Source organism: Centropristis striata, chromosome 8 (assembly GCF_030273125.1).
Source record: "Centropristis striata isolate RG_2023a ecotype Rhode Island chromosome 8, C.striata_1.0, whole genome shotgun sequence".
Lineage (NCBI taxonomy): Eukaryota > Metazoa > Chordata > Actinopteri > Perciformes > Serranidae > Centropristis > Centropristis striata.
The window spans coordinates 3,951,264-3,974,871 of record NC_081524.1 but is presented as its reverse complement, the minus strand read 5'-3'; the positions used below and the strand labels follow the sequence as shown (position 1 = coordinate 3,974,871).

The following is a 23,608-nucleotide window of genomic DNA, read 5'->3' as shown; positions in this document are numbered from 1 at the left end:
ACCTGATAATTATAGTAAAAATGTGTTCTAATAAGCGACTCTTTATATAATAATCATGTTTATTTTTTTGCAAAGTATAGCAATGAAACTATGATCTTTTTTTGTACAAATTTGATCTTTCTTCCAATCTTTTGGCCTGTAGTTTACTGTACAGTTCCATAGTATTATGAGGACTGACGCAAACTGTGAGTTTGTTTTTTTATTGTTGTTTTTTTTTGCCTTTTTGTTTATTTTTGTGCGCAATGAGTTTTCATTGTTATTCCTATCTATCTATGCCAAAACCAATGCAATGTTACTCTGCACTAATCATGTGTAAGATGCATTAATTACCTTTTTATATTCAGTTTAATCTCTTTTTTTGAATATATGTTCAATATTTTATATTATATTTTTTAGATTTTTCATACGCCACATACAGTCGGTCGCTAGTTGGTTGGTGGGAAGGGAGGAAAAAAAAAAAAAAGAAGCAAACAACTCCACTCTTAGACTCATCTCAGGAAATGGCAATCTGAAAACTCAGGGAATAGTTCAGATTGATCAGAAGGAGTCGAGGAGTTTTAGACTGAATGTTCATCCACATGATGTGAAGCGTAGGACAAAGATGTCAAAGTAAAAAGGGTTCAGGAATGTCTTGGAGCAAAAGATTTATTTGTACTTTTAAGGGGAAATAAAGAAGAAGAAAAAGAGGTAACGCTTTATATTAAGGAGCACATATTCAACATGTATTAGCTGCTTATTAGCATGCAAATAAGTAACATATTGTCTCTTAATGAGTCATTATTAAGTAGTTATTAATGCCTTATTCTGCATGGCCTTATTATACAACCAGTAAGACATTAACTAACCTCAGTAAGGTTATTATAGTTAACGAAAACTAACAAAACAACGAAAACTTGAATTGAAAAAACATTTTCGTTCACTAAAATAAAAATTTGTAATAAGCAATAATTCTGAGGTTATTGAGGGAAAACTCAAAGAAAATTTTAGTTAGTTTTATAACAACATAATACAGTTTCAGTTAGTTACCGTTTTTATTTTTATTCCAGTTAGCAAAAATGTGTTTTTCAATTCTAGTTTTTATTATTTTGTTAGTTTTCGTTAACTATAATAACCTTTTATTGAGGGAAAACTCTTAGTTAATGTCTTACTGGTTGTATAATAAGGCCATGCAGAATAAGGCATTAATAACTAATTAATAATAACTAATTAAGAGCCAATATGTTACTTATTTACATGCTAATAAGCAGCTAATTAATGTTGAATATGTGTACCTTAATATAAAGTGTTACCAAAAAAGATTATGGACAAAAAAAAGCAAAAGATTCCAAATGATGTGAAATAGAAATGATTGAGATTTTTGATGCTTTGTCAACTTTTCCATTCACTCAGTGTGATGATGTTATTTCCTCCCCTTTTTTGACATAACTTGCCATGATATGTGATATGATATGAAGAGAATGTTCCACTATTATTGTATTTTTTTCCTCTATAATCGTTGTAGATGGGGATGTAGTAGAATATTGTAAAAGGGATCGGGGCTAGTAGTATATAATCCATCCGGGGTTGTCTCATCTCAACACATGGCCGATTCTTATTCTTGATGTTTCAGACTATCAATGCTTCAGACAAAAAGAATGTGTCAAATATTGTCTCATACTCTACTGTTTTATGGTGTTTAAAGTGACAAAAAAATAACAAAATGTGTTGATAATTCCACTCAGGATATGTAAAGGACAGAAAGATTGTTACAGTTAAGTGCTCTGATTAATTAAACGGACGGGTTTTTTTAATTTTCTGTGTATTTTTTATTTACCACTTATGATTGCAGTGCCAGTATAACTCCTCTAAAACTTGAACACTTTCTGTTATTATCTACGTTTAAAAAAGGGACACTTTTTGTTACAAATCGACTTCATAATTCATCTGTCAAACTCTTAATTCTTTATCAGGCAAAGAACTATATTTGGTAACTTCTGGTAAAATTTTGAGAAAAAAGTTGCAACTTTACTAGATTAAAGTGGCAAATCGGCCACAAAAAGCGGCAAAAAAGTTGCAGATTTACGAGAAAAAAGTGGGAAAAAAACAACTTTTTTCTCCCAGATTCACCACTTTAACCCTTAATAGGGCACTCATTGAAATACTTGCGAATTCCAAATTTCAACCCCAGAGAATATTGGAGGATATTACATACTGCCAGAATGTGTAAAAAAAAAAAAACATACGAAAATAATATTTTGAGAAAAAAATTTACGAGATTAAAGTGGCAAATCCACGAGAAAAAATGCGCAGATTTATGGGATTTAAAGTGGTGAATCTGGTAGAAAAAAGTTGCTTTTTTCCTCACTTTTTTCTCGTAAATCTGCAACTTTTTCCGCGCAGATTTGCCACTTTAAATCTCTTAAATTTGCGACTTTTTTTCTTGTAGGTTTGCCACTTTAATCTAGTAAATTTGCAACTTTTTTCTCGAAATATTACCAGAAGTTACCAAATATAGTTCTTTGCTTGATAAAGGGTTAATTGGATTCTTACACCCACTATTTAGATAAAAGGTTGAATGAAAGTGATGTATTGTAATGTTTGCAATTTTCTGATGTACCTGGTGATGTTTTCAAAGGATCATTTGGAAACGAAACGTCCATGAAAGACATTCTGATTGCAACAAACCTTGTTTGACCCCTCAGTGGTGTCTTACTGTGATTTGATTGTTGGGTCAGATATTTACACTACAGGCAAAAGTTTGGAAGCAACTTAAATTTTCTGTTCACAATGTCTTTCTTAAAAACCAGTACGGATTCTTTGGGTTTCTGGATGTGTTTACTACATAATCAGACTTTATCTTTATTAAATTGAACCATTTTCCTGCTGAATAAATGCTAAGAAAAGAAAAGAAGGGCTTAGTTTTAGGGTTGAGACGATTTGGAAGAGTCACAACTTCAGTGCAAAAGTTAAAAACAAATCACAGTTTGCATTATTCACTTTAGCTCTTTGGCTTTTAAGAGTTTGGATACAAAAATCCCAATAAATCTCAACTGTATTCATACAAACTACCACAGAAATTGCTAGAATGAAGCAGCTGAGTAAAGAAACAAGAGTTCAGATTTATACATTAAGGAAAGAAGGATACATAAAGCAATAAAAATGTGTTCTAATAAGTGAGTCTTTATATCATAATCACGTTTATTTTGTTGCAAAGTTAAGCGATGAGACTATGATCTTTTTTGGACAAATTTGATCTTGTTTCCAAACTTCTGGCCTGTAGTGTACCTTGAAAATCGAAGGACTTGTAAGACGATTTGTGCTCAGGGCAACATTTGAAGCAAACCGAACCAAATCTGTACCAGTTTACATTATGTGTGCTTTTCATGGTGCATTTTGTTTGTGACCATCAGCCATTTAACTTGTGGTGTTGTATCTAAATGGCTCGAGCTATTTCCCTCAAAAAATGTGCATTTATTACTGATGAATGTATCAATGTGTACTGCCATGAAACTACATTTATCTTGATCCATCTTATCTCGATTTAATGGCTAGTTTGTCAGTGATGAGCAGCATGTAGGCTTTTCAAAGTATTACTGTGATTATGTTTCTATATGTAAAGATCTGCTCCATTTCCTAGTAAATATGTCAATATTCATGTGTCTTTTTGCCTCCTCTTTTCCTGCTTCCTTCTTGCAAAAATGGTAAACAAGTAACACTACAACTTGAAATGTTACATTCAAAATCTTACTGAAGTGAGTGAATGTGATCCATAGTAGCAAAAGTAAACATACTCATCCATAAAAAGGTTATAACAGCCAAATGGATTTTCTGTACTCAAAATATTTTCCAATATTTGTGGTTTCATGATTTATCTATAATGTATTTTTGTTTTAAGCAGACCATTGCCTACATGTTAATAATTCATGACTAAATTTATTGCAAATATTTCTCATCACTAAAATATAGTGATTCAAACTAATGTATTAAAAACAGTAAACATACACTACTGGTCAAAAGTTTTAGAACACACCAACTTTTCCAGAATTTAATTGAAAATGATGCAGTTTAATGTCTCAGTGTACTCTGAAATGAATGCACATTTGCAACATTTACAATTCTTTATTGAACATGATAGTGTTTTGAAAGTAAAAAAAAGATTGAAAATCACATTTTATGTTGGACTAAAAGACTAAAAAAAGACACAAAATGACCAAAAAAAGACACCAAAAGACACAAAATGACAAAAAAAAAGACACAAAATTACCAAAAAAGACACAAAATGACTTACAAAGACATGAAAAGAATTCAAAAATGGACAAAATAGCCCAAGACTCCATAGAGTTAAGTTGTCAACCCATTTCTTGTTCCCTGAAAAAGGCCTACTTGTATAATTCTGAAATGTACATTATTTTTCAGTTTTGGTTAAGCTTACCTTTTTTTATTTACCTCTGGCAGTTCACCACTTACCTTTGTACCCTTTCAAGCTGTTCATTTGACTTGAACTTCAATGAAACTTCTTGAATTTCAATAAAAAACTGGAAAAATTGGGGTGTTCTAAAACTTTTGACCGGTAGTGTATAACCATTTAAAACTGTAGCTGATACGCTTCAACCAGGACTCCATCTTTGAGTTTTCAGGTGATTGACAGGTGATGCCAGGTTGGGTCGAACCATCCTGGTATGGGGGACACTCTGGGTTTTTAGGACAGTGAAATTGAATAGCCTACTGAATATAAAATTAATTTTATGAACATATACTTATATTTTCCTAAAATATTTATTACATAATTGTTTTTAAAGGATTTTTGCATGGATGCTACTTTTAAAATGTATATTTTAAAATCTCACCTACCCCCTGGAGTGCCTTCACGTAGCCCCCCACTGGTTTAGTGCAGCTATTCTCAACCCAATTAGGGTCTTGAGATGATTTCTGGGGGTCACCAAATCATTTTGGAAGTCAGCTCTGTCTCCACTGTGTTAAAGTGTTCATGTGTTAATGTGTTGTAGTCTTTTTGGTCACTTAATGTCTTTTTTTGTGTCTTTTTTAAAAATATAATTTTGTGGTCAATTTGTGACTTTTTGGGTCATTTTATTTCTTTTTTTGTCATTTTGTGTCTTTTTTTGTCATTTTGTGTCTTTTTTTGGTCATTTTGTTTCTTTTTTGGGTCATTTTGTGGTCAATTTCTGTCTTTTTTGATCATTTTGTGGTCAATTTGTGACTTTTTTGGTAATTTTATTTCTTTTTTTGTCATTTTGTGTCTTTTTTTGTCATTTTGTGTCTTTTTGGTCATTTTGTTTCTTTTTTGGGTCATTTTGTGTCTTTTTTTTGTCATTTTGTTTCTTTTTTGGGTCATTTTGTGTCCTTTTTGGTCATTTTGTGTCTTTTTTGATCATTTTGTGGTCAATTTGTGTCTTTTTTTATCATTTTGTGGTCAATTTGTGACTTTTTTGGTCATTTTATTTCTTTTTTGGTCATTTTGTGTCTTTTTTGTCATTTTGTTTCTTTTTTGGGTCATTTTGTGTCTTTTTTGGGTCATTTTGTGTCTTTTTTTGGTCATTTTGTTTCTTTTTTGGGTCATTTTGTGTCTTTTTTGGTCAATTTATGTCTTTTTTGATCATTTTGTGGTCAATTTGTGTCTTTTTTGGTCATTTTGTTTCCTTTTTTTGGTCATTTTGGTTTCTTTTTTGGGTGATCTGAACTGTGCGTGTGAGATTGTGTTCAGTGAGTGGGGGTCGCGGACAACATGCACGTTAAATTGGGGGTCGCGACTCAAAAAGGTTGAGAACTGCTGGTTTAGTGTACAGGGAGTCATGTTTCCATGACGACGGACCAGAAAAAGACGCGCGTGACGTCAACTTTACGTGACTCCTACGTGACAGTTAAAACGAGCTTCTAAAGTAACGATAAACTTTAACAACAGAGACACAAGTACCGTCGCACTTCACAGCTAAACAGTTAAATTTGTCGCACTCCTCCTTTTGTTTAACAAACGGAGCTAATAGCTAATGGCGCTAACGAAGCTAACCGGGCTAACGGAATTAACTGTGTGTGTGTGTGTGTGTGTGTGTGTGTGTGTGTGTGTGTAGCTAGATGCAGCATGTAAACGTATATCTGTGGGGCAGCCAGGCGCAGAGGAGAGGAAGATACCATTTGCTGAGCGGGGGTGTTTTCATTTTCATCCTCAACATATACATTTAAACCACAAGCTACGGAATTTGTTTTTGACGTTATTTAAGCTTTTCAAAGACGAACAACATTTTTAGAATAATAAAATTTCTTACCCCAAGTTTTAGGGGTGCTTGAGGACTTTTTTATGGGTTCTGAAGCACCCCTAAACATGGGCTCGCCTCGCCCATGACTTCAAATATCAAAAATAAAAGTACTTGTTGTGCAGAATGCATCTCCCCAAATAGTTTTATATAATATATTATTACATTTTTGTATTGATGTATTTATGTAAGCAGCATTTTCATTTTGTAAAGACAGGTCTCATTTTAACTACCTAACATACTGTTATGAGGTATCATTAACAAAAACAAATGTCTAATCATATTCAATTTTTATCATGTTTTTCATGTTAAATCTTGACCCGAAAAGTAACTCAAGTTGTCAGCTAAATGTATTGGAGTAAAAAGTTCAATATTTGCCTCAAAATATAGTGGAGTAGAAGTATAAAGTGACATAAAATGAAAATACTCAAGAAAAGTGCAAGTACCTCAAAATTGTACTTAAGTTCAGTACTTGAGTAAATGTACTTAGTTATATTCCACTGACATTATCTCAAATAAAATGAATTTCATGATTTAAAAAAATGTAAAAATGAATATATAATTGTCAAATTTTGCAAAGTAAAAACAAAAATTATTCCAAGTGGAAAGTTTTATTGGAACTCACATTTAGAAGACATAAATTGGGAAAAAAAAATAGCTTTTACGTCATTAATTTTGTATTTCTAAAAAGGTAAAATAAATTCATTATAAAATGTTACATACAATCTATCCAGTAAACTCTATAATATCCAGATACATGGGTGTTAATAGCTCCTGCTCCTTCACTGATGAAACATTTATCCATCTTTTATTTCAATGTGAATCTACAAATAAATGTCGGTCTGATTTAAATTGTTACATTTTCCATTCCCCCATGGTCTCACATAATATTTCTCTTAAGGATGTAATATGTTACTATGACAATAGTAAGGATAAGTCTCTAATTCATGTGGTTGATTTTTTATTTTTTATTTTACTGGGGAAATTCTTTATCCACAAGCAAAGATTCTTAGGTTCTCAACCCTTATTTCCCCCTTTTTTAGTGGAATTTAAGTCACTTCTCAAATCCCTTTTCCTAATAGATCATTTTAAGAAAGCAACAGATTTATAGTCTGTTAGTGGACCATGGAAAAGGGGGGAAAACCCCTGAACAAACGGACCAGACTGATGTTTGAGAGAGTTAGATTAGGAAAGTGCTGTGGTTTAGTCAGATCCTGTGAGGGGCTGCCTCGTCAGCTCACGTAGGTGGGAGGATGCTTGCTTTCTTCTACAGAATAGCAAAAGGAAGCAAGGCTGCATGTTGTCTACCACACTGCAACAAAAGAAAAGTTGGGTGGACTCAAAATTTCAAGGCAACAAACTTCGATAAAATTTTAAGTTGGAGAATTAAACTAAATATTTTAAGTTTTGTTTTTGAGTTTGCTCAACTCTGAATTTCTCTGGCACGATTGTAACGCCGCTATGAAATGTCAGCTAATGTTGCGACCACAATTTTGAGTTAGCATTGATACGCTAATGGCTACTCTTGTAGCTGTAACAAGCAGCGCCGCTAGCATCAGTTAGCCGCTAGCATCAGTTAGCCGCTAGCTTTCGCTAATGACCGAATTTCCCAACAAAGAAATAAGAGTTATCAGAACTATTGTCCCTTGTTTTGAACCCCAACTTAAAGATATAAGTAACAACAACTCACCAACTTGTTTTTGAGCAGACAACTGGCTTCCTTTGTTGTGCTAACTTACATTATTGCCCTAAATGTCAGTAATTTATATTTCCAAGTTTTACCAAATTAAATCACTGTTTTAGGCCAAAAAATACAACTTGGCTTTTTTGCAGTGTATGTGTCTGCCATAGTTGAGTTAACACGGGTCATAACCCTGCATGAAGTATGTGATATGATTAGGGAACCTTTTAATGCATCAGTAGACTTAAACATGTCCTTCCTTCCTGTTAACTACCAGCTATTATTGTTATAGTGCTTTAGCATCAGTTTTGTTCTTTTCAGACCCAGTTTAATCTATTTACACAGTTGTTACAACGTAAGAAAACTTTATGTTAGGCCAGACCAACAATCTGCATGAAATAATCTTCATAGATAATTAATTTTGGCCATTTGAGAGTGGAGTACATGATCACTTAGGAATTATGAACCCACCTCTTCTCGTTGGCTTTTAACACTTATAGTCCATGGGCCAGACCAGATTTTGGTACCACTCAAGGTGGCAAAATCTAGTAATGTTTTTTGAAAAGGTACATGTCCATAGATGATATTTTGGTATGATAGCCCATCCAAAGCGGTAGCTTTATGACAGTTATCAGCACATAAAGTTATACACCCCCTGCAATAAATAGGCCTCTAAACGCAGGGGGCATGTCCTGTTTTGTGCTCATTTTAAGATCTTTACTCATATGTTATGACTTTTTGGTACCACTCAAGGTGGCATGAGGGCATGTTGGGGAAAAAACAGGTATATTTACATAAACAAATATGATCCCTTTGTTTCCACATAAGATCAAAACAAGATAAGAGATGACAAGCTGTGGTCCAAAGGCTTCACAGCTCTGGGGAGAGAGAGAGAGAGAGAGAGAGAGAGAGAGAGAGGGAGGGAGGAAAGGTTTCCTCATTTAAATGAAATACTTTTAGTTTTGGGGATCAATTTTAACGTAGATACAGCTCTTTTTTTATTTTGGGTATACTTGCTGATAATATGACACATAAAGATTAATTAGTCCATGGGCCAAAGGCCAAAATTTGACTTTTGGTACCACTCAAGGTGGCATGAGAGCATGTTCGGGGAAAAAACAGGTATATTTACATAAACAAATATGATCCCTTTGTTTCCACATGGGCCATGGGCCAAAAGCCAAAATTTGACTTTTTGGTACCACTCAAGGTGGCATGAGAGCATGTTGGGGAAATAACAGGTATATTTACATAAACAAATATGATCCCTTTGTTTCCACATAAGATCGAAACAAGATAAGAGATGACAAGCTGTGGTCCAAAGGCTTCAGCAGCTCTGGGGAGAGAGAGAGAGAGAGAGGGAGGAAAGGTTTCCTCATTTAAATGAAATACTTTTAGTTTTGGGGATCAACTTTAACGTAGATACAGCTCTTCACAGTTTGACCTTTGACCTGTGACCTTTATATTTTTTTAGATAGGCCCAAAACTAGGTCTAAATGAAAGCTAGCATTGTACACTTTACAATGATACCAAACATGCCCTCATAACATATGAGTAAAGATCTTAAAATGAGCACAAAACAGGACATGCCCCCTGCGTTTAGAGGCCTATTTATTGCAGGGGGTGTATAACTTTATGTGCTGATAACTGTCATAAAGCTACCACTTTGGATGGGCTATCATACCAAAATATCATCTATATATACATATGTACATATTCAAAAAACATTACTAGATTTTGCCACCTTGAGTGGTACCAAAAAGTCAAATTTTGGCCTTTGGCCCATGGACTATTAGTAGAGTGTTGATTTTACGATTTTATGATTTTTTGTTTTTATTTGTATACATGCATATTTTATTTTGTGCAGTCAGTACATTTTACATTTTATTTATTTTTATCCTATTTTTATTTATTTTATCTCATTGCATTTTACTGTTCTATTGTTTTCTACATCTCTTTGTCTTGTGTTATCTATTTATTGTTTGTGCAGCACTTTGGAAACCTTGTGTTTGCTAAAATTATGCTATATAAATTAAGTGGATTGGATTAATAATTGTATGTCTTTTTTTTTTAATAATTGTGTGTCTTTTTTAATAAAATAAAGTGCCATTTTTTTATGATCTTAAGATTTTTTTTGTTTTTATTTGTATACATGCATATTTTCTTTTGTGCAGGCAGTACATTTTACATTTTATTTTATTTATTTTTATCCTATTTTTAATTTATTTTATTTATTTTTATCCTATTTTTAATCTATTTTATGTCATTGCATTTTACTGTTCTATTGTTTACTACATCTCTTTGTATTGTGTTATCTATTTATTGTTTGTGCAGCACTTTGGAAACCTTGTGTTTGCTAAAATATTGCTATATAAATAAAGTGGATTGGATTGGATTGGATTAATAATTTTGTGTCTTTTTTTAATAAAGTAAAGTGCCATTTTTTTTTACGATTTTATGATTTTTTTGTTTTTATTTGTATACATGCATATTTTCTTTTGTGCAGGCAGTACATTTTACATTTGATTTTATTTATTTTTATCCTATTTTTAATTTATTTAATTTATTTTTATCCTATTTTTAATTAATTTTATTTATTTTCATCCTATTTTTAATCTATTTTATCTTATTGCATTTTACTGATCTATTGTTTACCACATCTCTTTGTATTGTGTTATCTATTTATTGTTTCTGCAGCACTTTGGAAACCTTGTGTTTGCTAAAATTTTGCTATATAAATAAAGTGGATTGGATTGGATTGGATTGGATTAATAATTTTGTGTCTTTTTTTAATAAAGTAAAGTGCCATTTTTTTTTACGATTTTATGATTTTTTTGTTTTTATTTGTATACATGCATATTTTATTTTGTGCAGGCAGTACATTTTACATTTTATTTTATTTATTTTTATCCTATTTTTAATTTATTTTATTTATTTTTATCCTATTTTTCTTTTCTTTTATTTATTTCTATCCTATTTTTAATCTATTTTATCTTATTGCATTTTACTGTTCTATTGTTTTCTACATCTCTTTGTACTGTGTTATCTATTTATTGTTTGTGCAGCACTTTGGAAACCTTGTGTTTGCTAAAATTTTGCAATAAAAATAAAGTGGATTGGATTGGATGTGCACATTGCAATAACTGCAGTTCCCACGCACGCACACAAACACACAAACACACACACACACACACACACACACATCTACATTTTGACACATTTCCTCATAAAAGTACTGTATACACCCTAGAGTGTTGTGATATATTTGTCTATTGATAGCGATTAACTAAATTACAGAATCGTATCTCTTTTCACAACTTTACAGTGGAACATGGCAGGAGTCACATCTAATAATCGTCTTCGAATGCAGGCATTGTGCAAACAACGCCTGTAACTTCCTCATTCATTTTGTGGTTTTTCAGACTGAGAAAGCAGCTTCCTTTTATGCTTTGCTAGTCATTTGCCGTCTGCCTTCACTTTTGATCGCAGCACACTGAGGCAGCAGCAGTGATGGCAGGCATGACTGCTTTGCCACTTCAACAATTAATTGCTTCGTTGGACAACTCTTCGTTGCCAAGAATTCTACAAGTTTGCTCTGGAGTTTATTTCCAAGGTAGGCAACGTGTTGTTTTATTCATCATGAAGTGAAACTCTGAGGGCAGACTGAGACAATGATGAAGAGATTATAGAGGTTATCTGAAGAGATTAGATCACGACATATTGGAACCTTTTGTTGTGTCTTTTGCATTTATATCAACATATAAAACATGTTTCCTTCTTTTCCCAACCCCAAATCAGATATGATTAGATGGTGAGCAAAGGTTTTTATTGTTCAGGATTGGCAATGAGAAATATTTCATATTAACTCTATGGAGTCTTATAGGGCGATTGTGTCCATTTTTGAATCCTTTTCATGTCTTTTTGTGTCTTTGTAAGTCATTTGTGTCTTTTTGGTGTCTTTTTTTCGTCATTTTGTGTCTTTTTTGGTCATTTTGTGTCTTCTGTGGGGTTTTTTGGTCATTTTGTTGTCTCATTTTGTGTCTTTTTTGGTCAAATTGTGTCTTTTTTTAGTCATTTTGTGTATTTGTTTTTGGTAATTTTGTCTCTTTTTCTAATAATTTTGTGTCTGTTTTTAGTAATTGTGTGTATTTCTTTGGTCTTTTTGTGTCTTTTTTAAGCAATTTAGTTTTTTCTGTCATTTTGTGTCTTTTTTAGTTATTTTGTCATTTTGTGTCTTTTTTTGGTAATTTTGTGTCTTTTTATTTCTTTTTTAAGTCATTTTGTGTCTTTTTTTGGTCTTTTTGTGTCTTTTTTAGTCATTTTGTGTCTCTTTTTGGTCATTTTGTGTCTTTTTTAGTCCTTTACTCCAACATGAAATGTGATTTTGAATCCTTTTTTTAACTTTCAAAACACTATCATGCTCAATAAAGAATTTTAAATGTTGCAAATGTGAACAAAGGTGTCAAATCTAACATATAAGAGGGTTCCATCCAGTTCTATCATTTGATACTAAATCTATTTGAGCTTGTCTCCAGTTTTACTTGGTATATCATCATCAAACTGAAACTGGCCTCATGGAGTTTACAGCCAGAACTTTAGAGGTAAATTTACAGTAGGGCTCCACGCTGCTTTGTTTTCTAGTTCAGTCAGCATTGTTGTTTTGTTGTTATTTAGTTCCTTATTTTGTGCTAAATGTCTCACTCTTTATTTCAGGCTCTATATATGAGATCTCTGGCAGTGAAGTGTGCTTTTCTACCGGGGATCTAATAAAGGTGACTGGCCTTGATCTCCTGTCAGTTTGCTGTGAAGACATCAGCAACAATGAGGCGTTTGAGCTGCCGATCAGCCACACAGGTTTGTCTTTAACTGTAGACTTATAGAAGATTTATATGCAAACTGATGGGAAATAGTATTGAGGAAACCGTTCAAATTAAATGATCTGACTCACCTATTTCTCTGCACCGATTGTTTGATGCGGGGAAAAATAGACACAAAATGACAGAAAAAAATGAAATTACTTTAAAAAGACACAAAATGACCAGAGAAATACACAAAATTACTAAAGAAAGACACAAAATTTGTAAATAAATAAATAAATAAAAGACAAAATTACTAAAAAAAAAGACGCAAAATTACCAAAAAAAAGACACAAAATTCAATCAGCCACACAGGTTTGTCTGAACTATAGACAATATTCATATTGGAACTGTTGGGAAATAGTATTGAGGAAACCTTTCAAATTAAATGATCTGACTCACCTATTTCTCTGCACCGATCGTTTGATGGGGGATGATGATCAGGAGACGTCTGAGTTCTCAGTTTAACTTTATTTTATTACAATACGTCAAGAAATGTGCAGTTTACAGCGTCTCTGGGTTCAATCTACAGCAGGGGTCTCTAACTGAAATTACTGGAGGCAGTATCAAAATGACCAAAAAAACACAACAAAATTACTTTAAAAAGACACAAAATGACAGTGGTGGGTTTTTCTTGTCTTTTTGTGTCTTTTTTGTTTGGTAATTTTTTGTCTTTTTATGTCTTTTTAGTGATTTTATGTCTTTTGTGTCTTTTTTTGGTAATTTTGTGTCTTTTCACATCTTCTTTTGGTTCAAAAGAGATGAATTAAAGCTGCCAGCAGCGATGAACTGGCCCGAGCAGAGTGACCTGATGATTATTAGTTTATTACCAGGATTAAAAAAACTTTTTGTGTCTTTTTTTGGTGTTTCTTTTTTGTTTGGTAATTTTTTGTCTTTTGTGTCTTTTTTGTGTCTTTTTTGTGATTTTACGTCTTTTGTGTCTTTTTTGTGCCTTTCTTGTTCCGTTTTTGCAATTTTTGTGTCTTTTTTTTTTCTTTTTGTGTCTTTTTTAAAATTTACGTGTTTTGTCTTTTTTGGTATTTTTGTGTCTTTTTTGTTTGGTAATTTTTTGTCTTTTTGTGTCTTTTTTAAATTTTTTACGTCTTTTGTGTCCTTTTTGGTCTTTTTGTGTCTTTTTTTGTCTTTTTTTTGTCATTTTGTGTCTTTTTACATCTTCTTTTGGTCACAAAATTGCCAAAAAAGACAAAAAATGTACGAAAGAGATAAATTAAAGCAGCAAGCAGCGATGAACTGGCCCGAGCAGAGTGACCTGGCAATTATTAGTTTCTTATCAAGATAAGAAAAACTTTATATTTAGAAGTGTTAGATAATTTATCTTATTTTAAGCGTTCAACATGCTTATTTCTAGATTTAATAATCTTAATTTAAGAAATCTTGTCAAGGTAAATTATCTGTCCATGCAGCAAGATCATTTCCCTCAGATTTAGTGTTTTTATCTGGTTTTAGACCTTTTTTACAGTGCATCCGTTCATGTTTCATAGCTGCCTCCTGACTCTTGTTGCTGCTGCTCAGGTCTGTTCCAGGTGGTCCCAGAGGAGATGCCCTACAGCTCAATGGAGGAGATGGTGAGCCTGAGGCCCGTGGGCCTGGAGTCCTGCCTCCCCTTCACCTTCACCTGCCTCTCCAAGATGACTATTGGAGACTTAACCCTGGGAACCGGCAAAACTCTGACGGTGCTCTCCATCGAGCATCACGAGGGTAAAGAGGACCAGGTGCGCTGCCACGTTCAGGGACAACAGGAAGCCTCTGCAGAAGTCTGCATCCCCATATCCTCCCATGGGCAGTTCAGGGAGTGTGGGAGTGAGGAGCGCTTCACCCTGCAGGAGATCATGTCCTCGCCCGGCCTCCGCACCCGCAAGTTTCGCTTCGTCAACACCACCAAGAGTGACCGGACCCTGGTCCTCAGTCCGGTGTACGAGGTCAAAGCCATCATGAACTGTGAGATATAACCCACTTTTACATTTTTATCTGGACTTATTTGTGTTTTACATTGATAATGCTTGTTATTATTTTCAAATTTTTTTGTCTGCACTGCAAAAATTACAAGGGAAATAATGATCCTAGTGCATGGACGGATAATTTCACTTGACAAGATTTCTTGTCTTGATTTCTGGGGAGATTATCCTGCTGCCCCCGTGACCCGGCTGACGAGAATGGATGAAGATTTCTTAAATTAAGATTGTTAAATCTAGAAATAAGCATGTTGAACGCTTAAAAAAGACACAAAATGACAGAAAAAAACTAAATTACTTAAAAAAGACACAAAATGACCAAAAAAGACAGAAAAGCCTAATAAGAAATTAACTCTTTAAACAAGATGAATTATCTTACATTTCTACATCTAAAGGTTTTTATTTATCTTGATAAGAAACAAATAATTGTCAGGTCACTCTCCTCGGGCCAGTTCATCGCTGCTTGCTGCTTTAATTTATCTTTTTTGTAAATTTTTTGTCTTTTTTGGTCATTTTGTGACCAAAAGAAGATGTAAAAAGACACAAAAAAAGACACAAAAGTGTACGATTATTCTTCGATTAATCGAATAATTGTTGCAGCTCTAAAAACAATCCTAAGCTTATTAAATATGATGCATTGTTATAGGTAATATAGGTAATAAAATGTTGATAAAATAAGCAGCAATGCGTCTGCAGTATAAGTATTACATCACACTCACAGGGAGCGATATTGACGTGATATTTGAACTCATCACCAGAACAAATCTACCTGTCATATCAGTGCTTGTTCAAACATTTTCATCTGTTAGATTTAATCTCCCTCTGGCTGTTTCTGCATTTCCTCCTCCTGTGTATTACCACAGGAGGAGGAAATGCAGAAATTACAAGCCAATAGTGTTGTGTGTCTCAGTCCGATTAGCTATTTACAGAGTCACTGTGGGTTCAGTGCACACAGAAACAGCTGCTGTGAGGAGAAATTCACTGAAGTGTTCCCCGTTAGAATAGACTCCAACTTTAAGTAAGATAGTGAATGCAGGCTTTGCATTGTATTGATAATTTTACTAGTCGTGCTTTTTCTTCTAGTAAAGGTTCTTGTAGTGGAATTACTACCTGTCTTGAGTGAGAAAATGAATCAAAGAGTGTGTCGATGTTCCTTTTTCATTTCGATTTTCCATTTATCCTTTATTTATTTCTGGAGGAATCATTGAGGGCAACCCCTCTTTTACAATGATGTCGAGAGTACAGAGAAAACACAAAACAGAGAAAACGCAAAACAGAGTACAGAGAAAACACAAAACAGAGTATAGAGAAAACAGAGTACAGAGAAAACACTAAACAGAGTACAGAGAAAACACAAAACAGAGAAAACACTAAACAGAGTACAGAGAAAACACAAAACAGAGAAAACACAAAACAGAGAAAACACAAAACAGAGTACTGAGAAAACACAAAACAGAGTACTGAGAAAACACAAAACAGAGTACAGAGAAAACACAAAACAGAGAAAACACAAAACAGAGTACTGAGAAAACACAAAACAGAGAAAATACAAAACAGAGTACAGAGAAAACACAAAACAGAGTACAGAGAAAATACAAAACAGAGTACAGAGAAAATACAAAACAGAGTACAGAGAAAACACAAAACAGAGTACAGAGAAAATACAAAACAGAGTACAGAGAAAACACAAAACAGAGTACAGAGAAAACACAAAACAGAGAAAACACAAAACAGAGTACAGAGAAAACACAAAACAGAGTACAGAGAAAACACAGTACAGAGAAAACACAAAACACAGTACAGAGAAAACACAAAACAGAGAAAACACAAAACAGAGAAAACACAAAACAGAATATAGAGAAAACACAAAACAGAGAAAACACAAAACAGAGAAAACACAAAACAGAGAAAATACAAAACAGAGTACAGAGAAAACACAAAACAGAGTACAGAGAAAACACAAAACAGAGAAAACACAAAACAGTACAGAGAAAACATGCACAAACATTAAAAACAGTTACAGTGCAAGGCAGAGTTATTGGTTATCATAGTTTTAAACTGGCTTTTAGTTTCCTTTATTATCAGACATCAAATTACGCTGTCTAGGTACAGCGGAGGAGAGCATTTTGTCAATCTTAAGGGCTGCCGAAAAAAGATGTCCGTCTTCAATAAAGCCCTGACTTCTCTCTCTTCTTCTGTCTGTGTCAGGGCAGTTTTAATGAATTCTGTAAACCAGAATTGTAACAACCCACATTTTCAACACATAGGGCATGTTTTCTGTGCATGTGCACGCTGCTAGGTCTACTTTTAACCTTAAAAGGATACAAACTTATACTGTTTATATTCTACTCCCACATGCCTTAAATATCTGACAAATCCCAGATCCCTACAACACATTATTTCTGGTTTAACCCTCTGAAATCTTGGGCTATTATGTCTGTTAAAAAAATCTGTTAAAAATCTTCACCATGCCATGTTGGTATCTGTTTTTTCAGCTCAACCTCTCCTATATGTCCTGATAATTACTTTTTAACTTTGACTTACTTGATCAAAATTTTTAACCCAAAAGAAACAAAGGAAAACATAAAATCTGATCTTGAAAATGATGTGTCAAAACACAGAATGTTAAATGTTGCAAATATGAACACAGGTTGCAATTATTACATATAAGAGGTAAAATGAGGATAATATCTTGTTCTGTATTTTATACTAAATATATTTGACATTATCTCTGGTTTTACTTGGCCGAATATCATTAAAAAAAATCTGCCGTGGAGTTTCGAGCCAGAACTTTAGAGAGAAGCTGATGGAGAAACTCAATGTTGCTTCATTTTTATGTCTTCACGTCATGAAGAAGTCATGTGCAGGTGGTTTAATGGACTCTAGAGGGTTAAACCGGCTGTTACATGATCAGGAGGTCATACTGGGGTCTCTTAGTAAAGCAGAGGACTTATGATTAAAAGGAACAGAAAATATATCACATTCTGAATATGTCTCTCATCACTCATGACTGTACTTTTTCTGTTTCAGTTCATTTAGTTTCATCAAGTCTCTCTTTAAAACCTACATTTTCCAACACTGTTTATCTCATTTTTCTGCACAGTGAGGGCAGCGTGTTGAAGTTTCCCTCCAGCTTAGAGGTGGATGTGATTGATGCTTTAATTCATCTCTTTTGTACATTTTTTGTCTTTTTGGGTCATTTTGTGACCAAAAGAAGATGTAAAAAGACACAAAATGACCAAAAAAGACACAAAAAGACAAAAAAGACAAAAAAAGACACAAAAGACGTAAAATCACAAAAAAGACACAAAAAGACAAAAAAAACACACAAAAAGTTTTTCTTATCCTGGATTAAAAGTAACAGAAAATATATCACATTCTGAAAATGTCTCTCATCACTCATGACTGTACTTTTTCTGTTTCAGTTCATTTAGTTTCATCAAGTGTCTCTGTAAAACCTACATTTTCCAACACTGTTTATCTAATTTTTTGCACAGTGAGGACGAACGTGTTGAAGTTTCCCTCCAGCTTAGAGGTGGATGTGATCGATGTCACCGAGACGTCTAAGGAAGTGAATTTCGTCACCCCGCTCAGCCTGCCGGAGGTGTTTTCCCAGCCAGACGACTGCTTCCCTACAGTAGTGGAGGTCCTGGACGGCCCGGGGAAAAACTCTCTGTTCAAGTGCAGCTGGCTGCCACAACTCAACCAGGGCCGCCAGCTGATTTTCCACAAGAGAGAAACCTTACCAATGGTTTTATTAACCAGCCTGAAATGCCGAAAAGCGAAGCAGTACTTCCTGGTATCTCAGCAATACGGGGGACGGTTCCGGAGGAGGCCGAGGGAGTTTAACTCGGTGTACGAGCTGCACGTCGCCTCCATCCAGGCTCCGGGTCTGAAAGTCAGCGTGACCAGGAACTGTGAGGACGTTGAGGAGGAGGGGCTGCCGGCCCTCGGCGTCGGGGAACAGCTGGAGGTGGTTCGCTGCCAAACAATGGAGCTGCCCTGTGAAAGCAGCACGGGACGGAAGGAGTCTGTAGAGGCACTTTTGTGTCAACGTCTCCAAGAGCCAGACAGTGGGGACGATGATGATGACGACGATGAGGAAGTGAAGCAGGAGGAAGTGAAAGAGGAGATTTTACTGCCTCTGTACATGCAGGGCCACTTTGTGGAGGTGATCAGTGACAACAAAAAGTACAAACTCAGGGATTTGGGGAAGGAGTTTAGTTTGCCGCTGGACGTAAAAGCGGTTAGCAAAGATCCCGAACTGGAGACGGATCCACTACTCGGGGTCCAGTCTCTCAGGATAGAGGGGGCCATGGTGGAGCCCACCATCCAGGCCAGCTTTCTGCACAGCCCGGACCACTGCTTCGAGATCCCGGCCAAGTGGCTTCCCATGTCCGTGTCGTTAAGCAAAGACCCCCTGCCGTGGCCCCGCCACCAGCCACCCAAGTGCCGCGTCCAAAGGGTTGCCGAGGTGACGGACACCTTCTTTTACGAATTTCGCAAACAGGGGAACTCGGACGCAGCTCCTCCACCTCGACCGCCGAAGAAAAATATGTCGTTTTCAAAGCCGTCCAAAAAGTCACAGAAGAAACCGCCCAAGGGAGACAAACCCAAACACGGAGCGAACAAAAGCGTGCCGACCAAAGAGTTCTCTGATCTGACGATAAACAGCAAGAGAAGGCCCCCAGCTCCCCCACCACCGCCTGTAAGTATGGCCTTTCATACATGTGTATGGCCTGTTAACCCTCTGGGGTCTGAGCCTATTTGTTCTTTATATACCACATAATATTTACTATACCCATGTTTGGTATTTGGTATTCACTTTTTTGTCCATTTTTGAATCCTTTTCATTAATATTAATTCATAAATGTTTCATTTTTGGTCTTTTTTGGTCATTTTGTGTCTGTTGTTGTGTCTTTTTTCTAGTCATTTTGTGTCATTTTGTGTCTTTTTTGGTCATTTTTGTGTCTGTTGTGTCTTTTTTTTTGTCATTTTGTGTCTTTTTTGTCATTTTGTGTCTTTTTTTGTGTCTTTTTTTGACGCCATGAAGAAGTTGTGCGCCGGCGTTTTTGTGGACTCCAGAGGGTTAACCCACTGTATTAACATATTGAGCCCAAAAATACACAAAAATCATGAAATCTGAAATAAAATTATACTATTTAAGACAATATAAACCACAAATATACTCAATGAACTGTTTAAGACCTGAAAAATGTAAAACATAGGTTGCAAATATTAACATATAAAGGTAAAATTCAAATATAATAAAACTATACACAAAAAATTACCATAAAAACATGTTTATTTATAGGAACAGTGTTGGATGATTAGACCCCTTTTTTCCATTTTTGCCAAATGCACTGCCTGCCTCGTCCCATCCTACTTTTACACTTGAATAAATAATTTTATACTATCAAATTAAAACGATCATTTCTTTGGTTTTACACGACCTCGGAACATCAAACAAATCATAGACCCCAGAGGATTAAGCTGTTATTTACATCATGCTTTCTTGTTACTGTCTCAAGTTACTAAGAAACACACACCACAGTGATACTTTCGCACAAGAAAATCCCCTCTGGCTCTGTAGCTGGGAAAGACTGCTGCAGGAGGACAGTGCCGCTTCGACTCGTTCTTACTCTACTTAACGAGCCGCCGCATGTGTTACAAGAGAACACACTGTACTGCTACAGAGCTAACTGTTAGCCTATTTGCAATTTGCAGACTGGACACTAAGGGGTTAACATCCCCTTCGGCCCTGCAGCTGGGAGAGACTGCTGCAGGAGGACTGCGCCGCTTCGACTCGTTCTTACTCTTCTTAATGAGCCGCCGCATGTGTTCCAAGAGAACAAGAGCTATTTCAAATATTTAGTGGTTAACATCCCCTCCGGCTCTGTAGCTGGGAAAGACTGCTGCAGGAGGACGGTGCCGCTTCGACTCGTTCTTACTCTTCTTAATGAGCCGCCACATGTGTTACAAGAGAACACACTGTACTGCTACAGAGCTAACTGTTAGCCTATTTGCAATTTGCAGACTGGACGCTAAGGGGTTAACATCCCCTCCGGCTCTGCAGCTGGGAGAGACTGCTGCAGGAGGACGGTGCCACTTCGACTCGTTCTTACTCTTCTTAACAAGCCGCCACATGTGTTACAAGAGAACACACTGTACTGCTACAGAGCTAACTGTTAGCCTATTAGCAATTTGCAGACTGGACGCTAAGGGGTTAACATCCCCACCGGCTCTGCAGCTGAGAAAGACTGCTGCAGGAGGATGGTGCCGCTTCGACTCGTTCTTACTCTTCTTAATGAGCTGCCGCATGTGTTACAAGAGAACAAGAGCTATTTCAAATAATTAGTGGTTATTTACATAATGCTTTCTTGTTAACCGTCTCAAGTTACTAAGTAAAAATACACCACAGTGATACTTTCACACAAGAAAATCCCCTCCAGCTCTGCAGCTGGGAAAGACTGCTGCAGGAGGATTGTGCTGATTTGACTCGTTCTTACTCTTCTTAACTAGCCGCCGCATGTGTTTCAAGAGAACAAGAGCTATTTCAAATAATCAGTGGTTGAGCTGTTATTTACATCATGCTTTCTTGTTAACCGTCTCAAGTTACTAAGTAACACACACCACAGTGGAACTTTCACATAAGAAAATCCTAAACTTGTCACAATCATCACTGTGCAGAGACATGATGCTTCCACTTTTCGCTGCGGTAAAGAAGCCATGCATGAAGCAATGACGAGCTGAGTGTTTCTAACTTCCTCTTATTTTGCAGGGTATCTTAGATGATCAGCCTCCGCCCATCGTACCCCGAAAACTGTCATGTGAGGAAAAGACAGCAGCCAAGGCTCTGCCAAACACCTATGTGAAAATGGAGGAGCCGAAGAAAAAAGGTGAAGCTCTTTCTGCATATTATTTCACATAGTTTTCAATCATACGTGAAGTGTTTATTATTATTATTATTATTATTAATAATAATAATAATAATAATAATAATATTTCTAATGCTAAAACCTACAATTATCTCCAACCTGCCCTCTCTGTCTGAAGCCCATTTGTTCAAGCTGAAGATGTAAATATTTAAACCATGAATACATATATATACAAATATATGGATATATGGTCACAAGTTTGTAGTTCATTTCATTTTCATTTATCCTTTATTTATTTCTCGAGGAATCATTGAGGGCAACCCCTCATTAACAACGATGTCGAGAGTACAGAGAAAACACAAAACAGAGTACAGAGAAAACACAAAACAGAGAAAACATAAAACAGAGAAAACACAAAACAGAAAACACAAAACAGAGAAAACACAAAACAGAAAACACAAAACAGAGAAAACATAAAACAGAGTACAGAGGAAACATAAAACAGAGTACAGAGAAAACATAAAAGAGTACAGACAAAACATGCAAAAACATTAAAAACAGTTACAGTGAAAGGCAGGGTTATTGGTTATCATAGTTTTAAAGTTCAAATTTGTAAGAAGTTACTTATTAGAACAGCGAGACACTGTAGTTTGTGACAAAAGTTACTAAAAAAGCAGCCAATTTTTTTAGAGACATTTTCACGTGCCGATTGATTCTCTTTGGCTCAGAATAAACTACATGTTCAGGGTATATGTTCATAAAAAAGAGGAAGTGATACATTGTGAGTCATTGAAAGGTTCTTAATATGGACATAAAATTAGAGCTCTGTGGCGCCGGTACTTTGCCCATATCAGCCGTTTCAATCACACAAAAAAAGAAGTATTTTCATCCGATTTGCTGGAAGTTAGAAAATGATGAAATATTTGCAAATAAAGAATATAACTGATAATAAACTGCAGCTTTCCTTCTCCTTCCCCAGTGCTGCTGCCTGAAGTTGATGCAGATGAGGACAGTGAGCATGACTATGAAGAGATGGATGAAAGTTTCTTATCGGCGGTGAAGCTGGCGCAAGAGAATGTCATGTATTACTAAAAATATCACAAACTGGCAGTGGCAACAACCTTAGGGGATATTATGCTCATTTTCAGTTTCATATTTTGGTTCCTTATTGTTCAAAAGACATGTTATTCCTCTCATACTGTCATACTGAAAAGATCTGTGTTAGCAGCTGACAGAACTCCCCAAAATCTAATATTTGTTTCTTACATAGTGCTATTTATCACACTGTGTTTTTGATGTGAGTGGCCTGGTTTTGGGGATATCAGGCATGGAGATGTCTACCTTTTCTCAAAAATAATAGGACTATATGGCACTCATCTTGTGGTACAAAAAGCTTTTTAAAAAATAATTTGAAAACTCAACAGAAATGTCACTTTCCAGTAATCCTGACCTTGTTCCTACTAACCCACCGACCTTACATTGTTGTCAGCAGTTTCATTTAGAAACTATTTATTCTCATATCATTTCTGTAAAACCCGTGCTACATATGTGGTCAGCAAACTTTAATTTTATCAGTCCTTAATTTATACTTTCACCCTCTTCAAGGTTGAAAGTGTCTGTAACTGTGTCACATATGGTATACCACACTCAAACTGTTGAATAATACTAGCCTTGTGGTACTTATTATTGTTATAGTATTTGCTGAGATATGATACAGTAGCCTACCTTTGTGATTGTTGTTCAAACTTGTATGAAAACCATTGAGACTGTGTGATCGTTTTGGGGCTGTAGCTAGTTTTTTTGTAGACAATACCATAGGGCTGCACGATTATGACCAAAATGATAATCACGATTATTTTGATCAGTATTGTAATCACGAATATTAATCATGATTATTCATCATGTTAGGGGAAACATCTGTATTTTTATTGCACTACTTTTAAACAAACAAACAATAGGAACAGTTTTTAGT

At 35.3% G+C, this 23,608-nt stretch overlaps 1 protein-coding gene across 1 annotated transcript; it reads left to right on the top strand.

The window, feature by feature from the left end:
* The first annotated feature begins 11,090 nt into the window (after nt 1-11,090).
* On the top strand, nt 11,091-23,491 carry themis2 (thymocyte selection associated family member 2). The gene is made up of 6 exons (XM_059339633.1): nt 11,091-11,542; nt 12,643-12,783; nt 14,319-14,744; nt 18,256-19,466; nt 21,540-21,657; nt 22,616-23,491. The coding sequence occupies exons 1-6, from the start codon at nt 11,440-11,442 to the stop codon at nt 22,726-22,728; spliced, it is 2,112 nt and encodes a 703-aa protein (XP_059195616.1). The 5' UTR covers nt 11,091-11,439; the 3' UTR covers nt 22,729-23,491.
* The last annotated feature ends 117 nt before the right edge of the window (nt 23,492-23,608 follow it).

Bases quoted from the DNA above. Each gene is read 5' to 3' on its own strand.
- themis2 (XM_059339633.1), top strand. From the start codon at position 11,440: ATGGCAGGCATGACTGCTTTGCCACTTCAACAATTAATTGCTTCGTTG. The intron at 14,745-18,255 runs GTGAGATATAAC...TTTTTTGCACAG, and splicing joins GGTCAAAGCCATCATGAACT to TGAGGACGAACGTGTTGAAG. The intron at 21,658-22,615 runs GTGAAGCTCTTT...CTCCTTCCCCAG, and splicing joins GGAGGAGCCGAAGAAAAAAG to TGCTGCTGCCTGAAGTTGAT.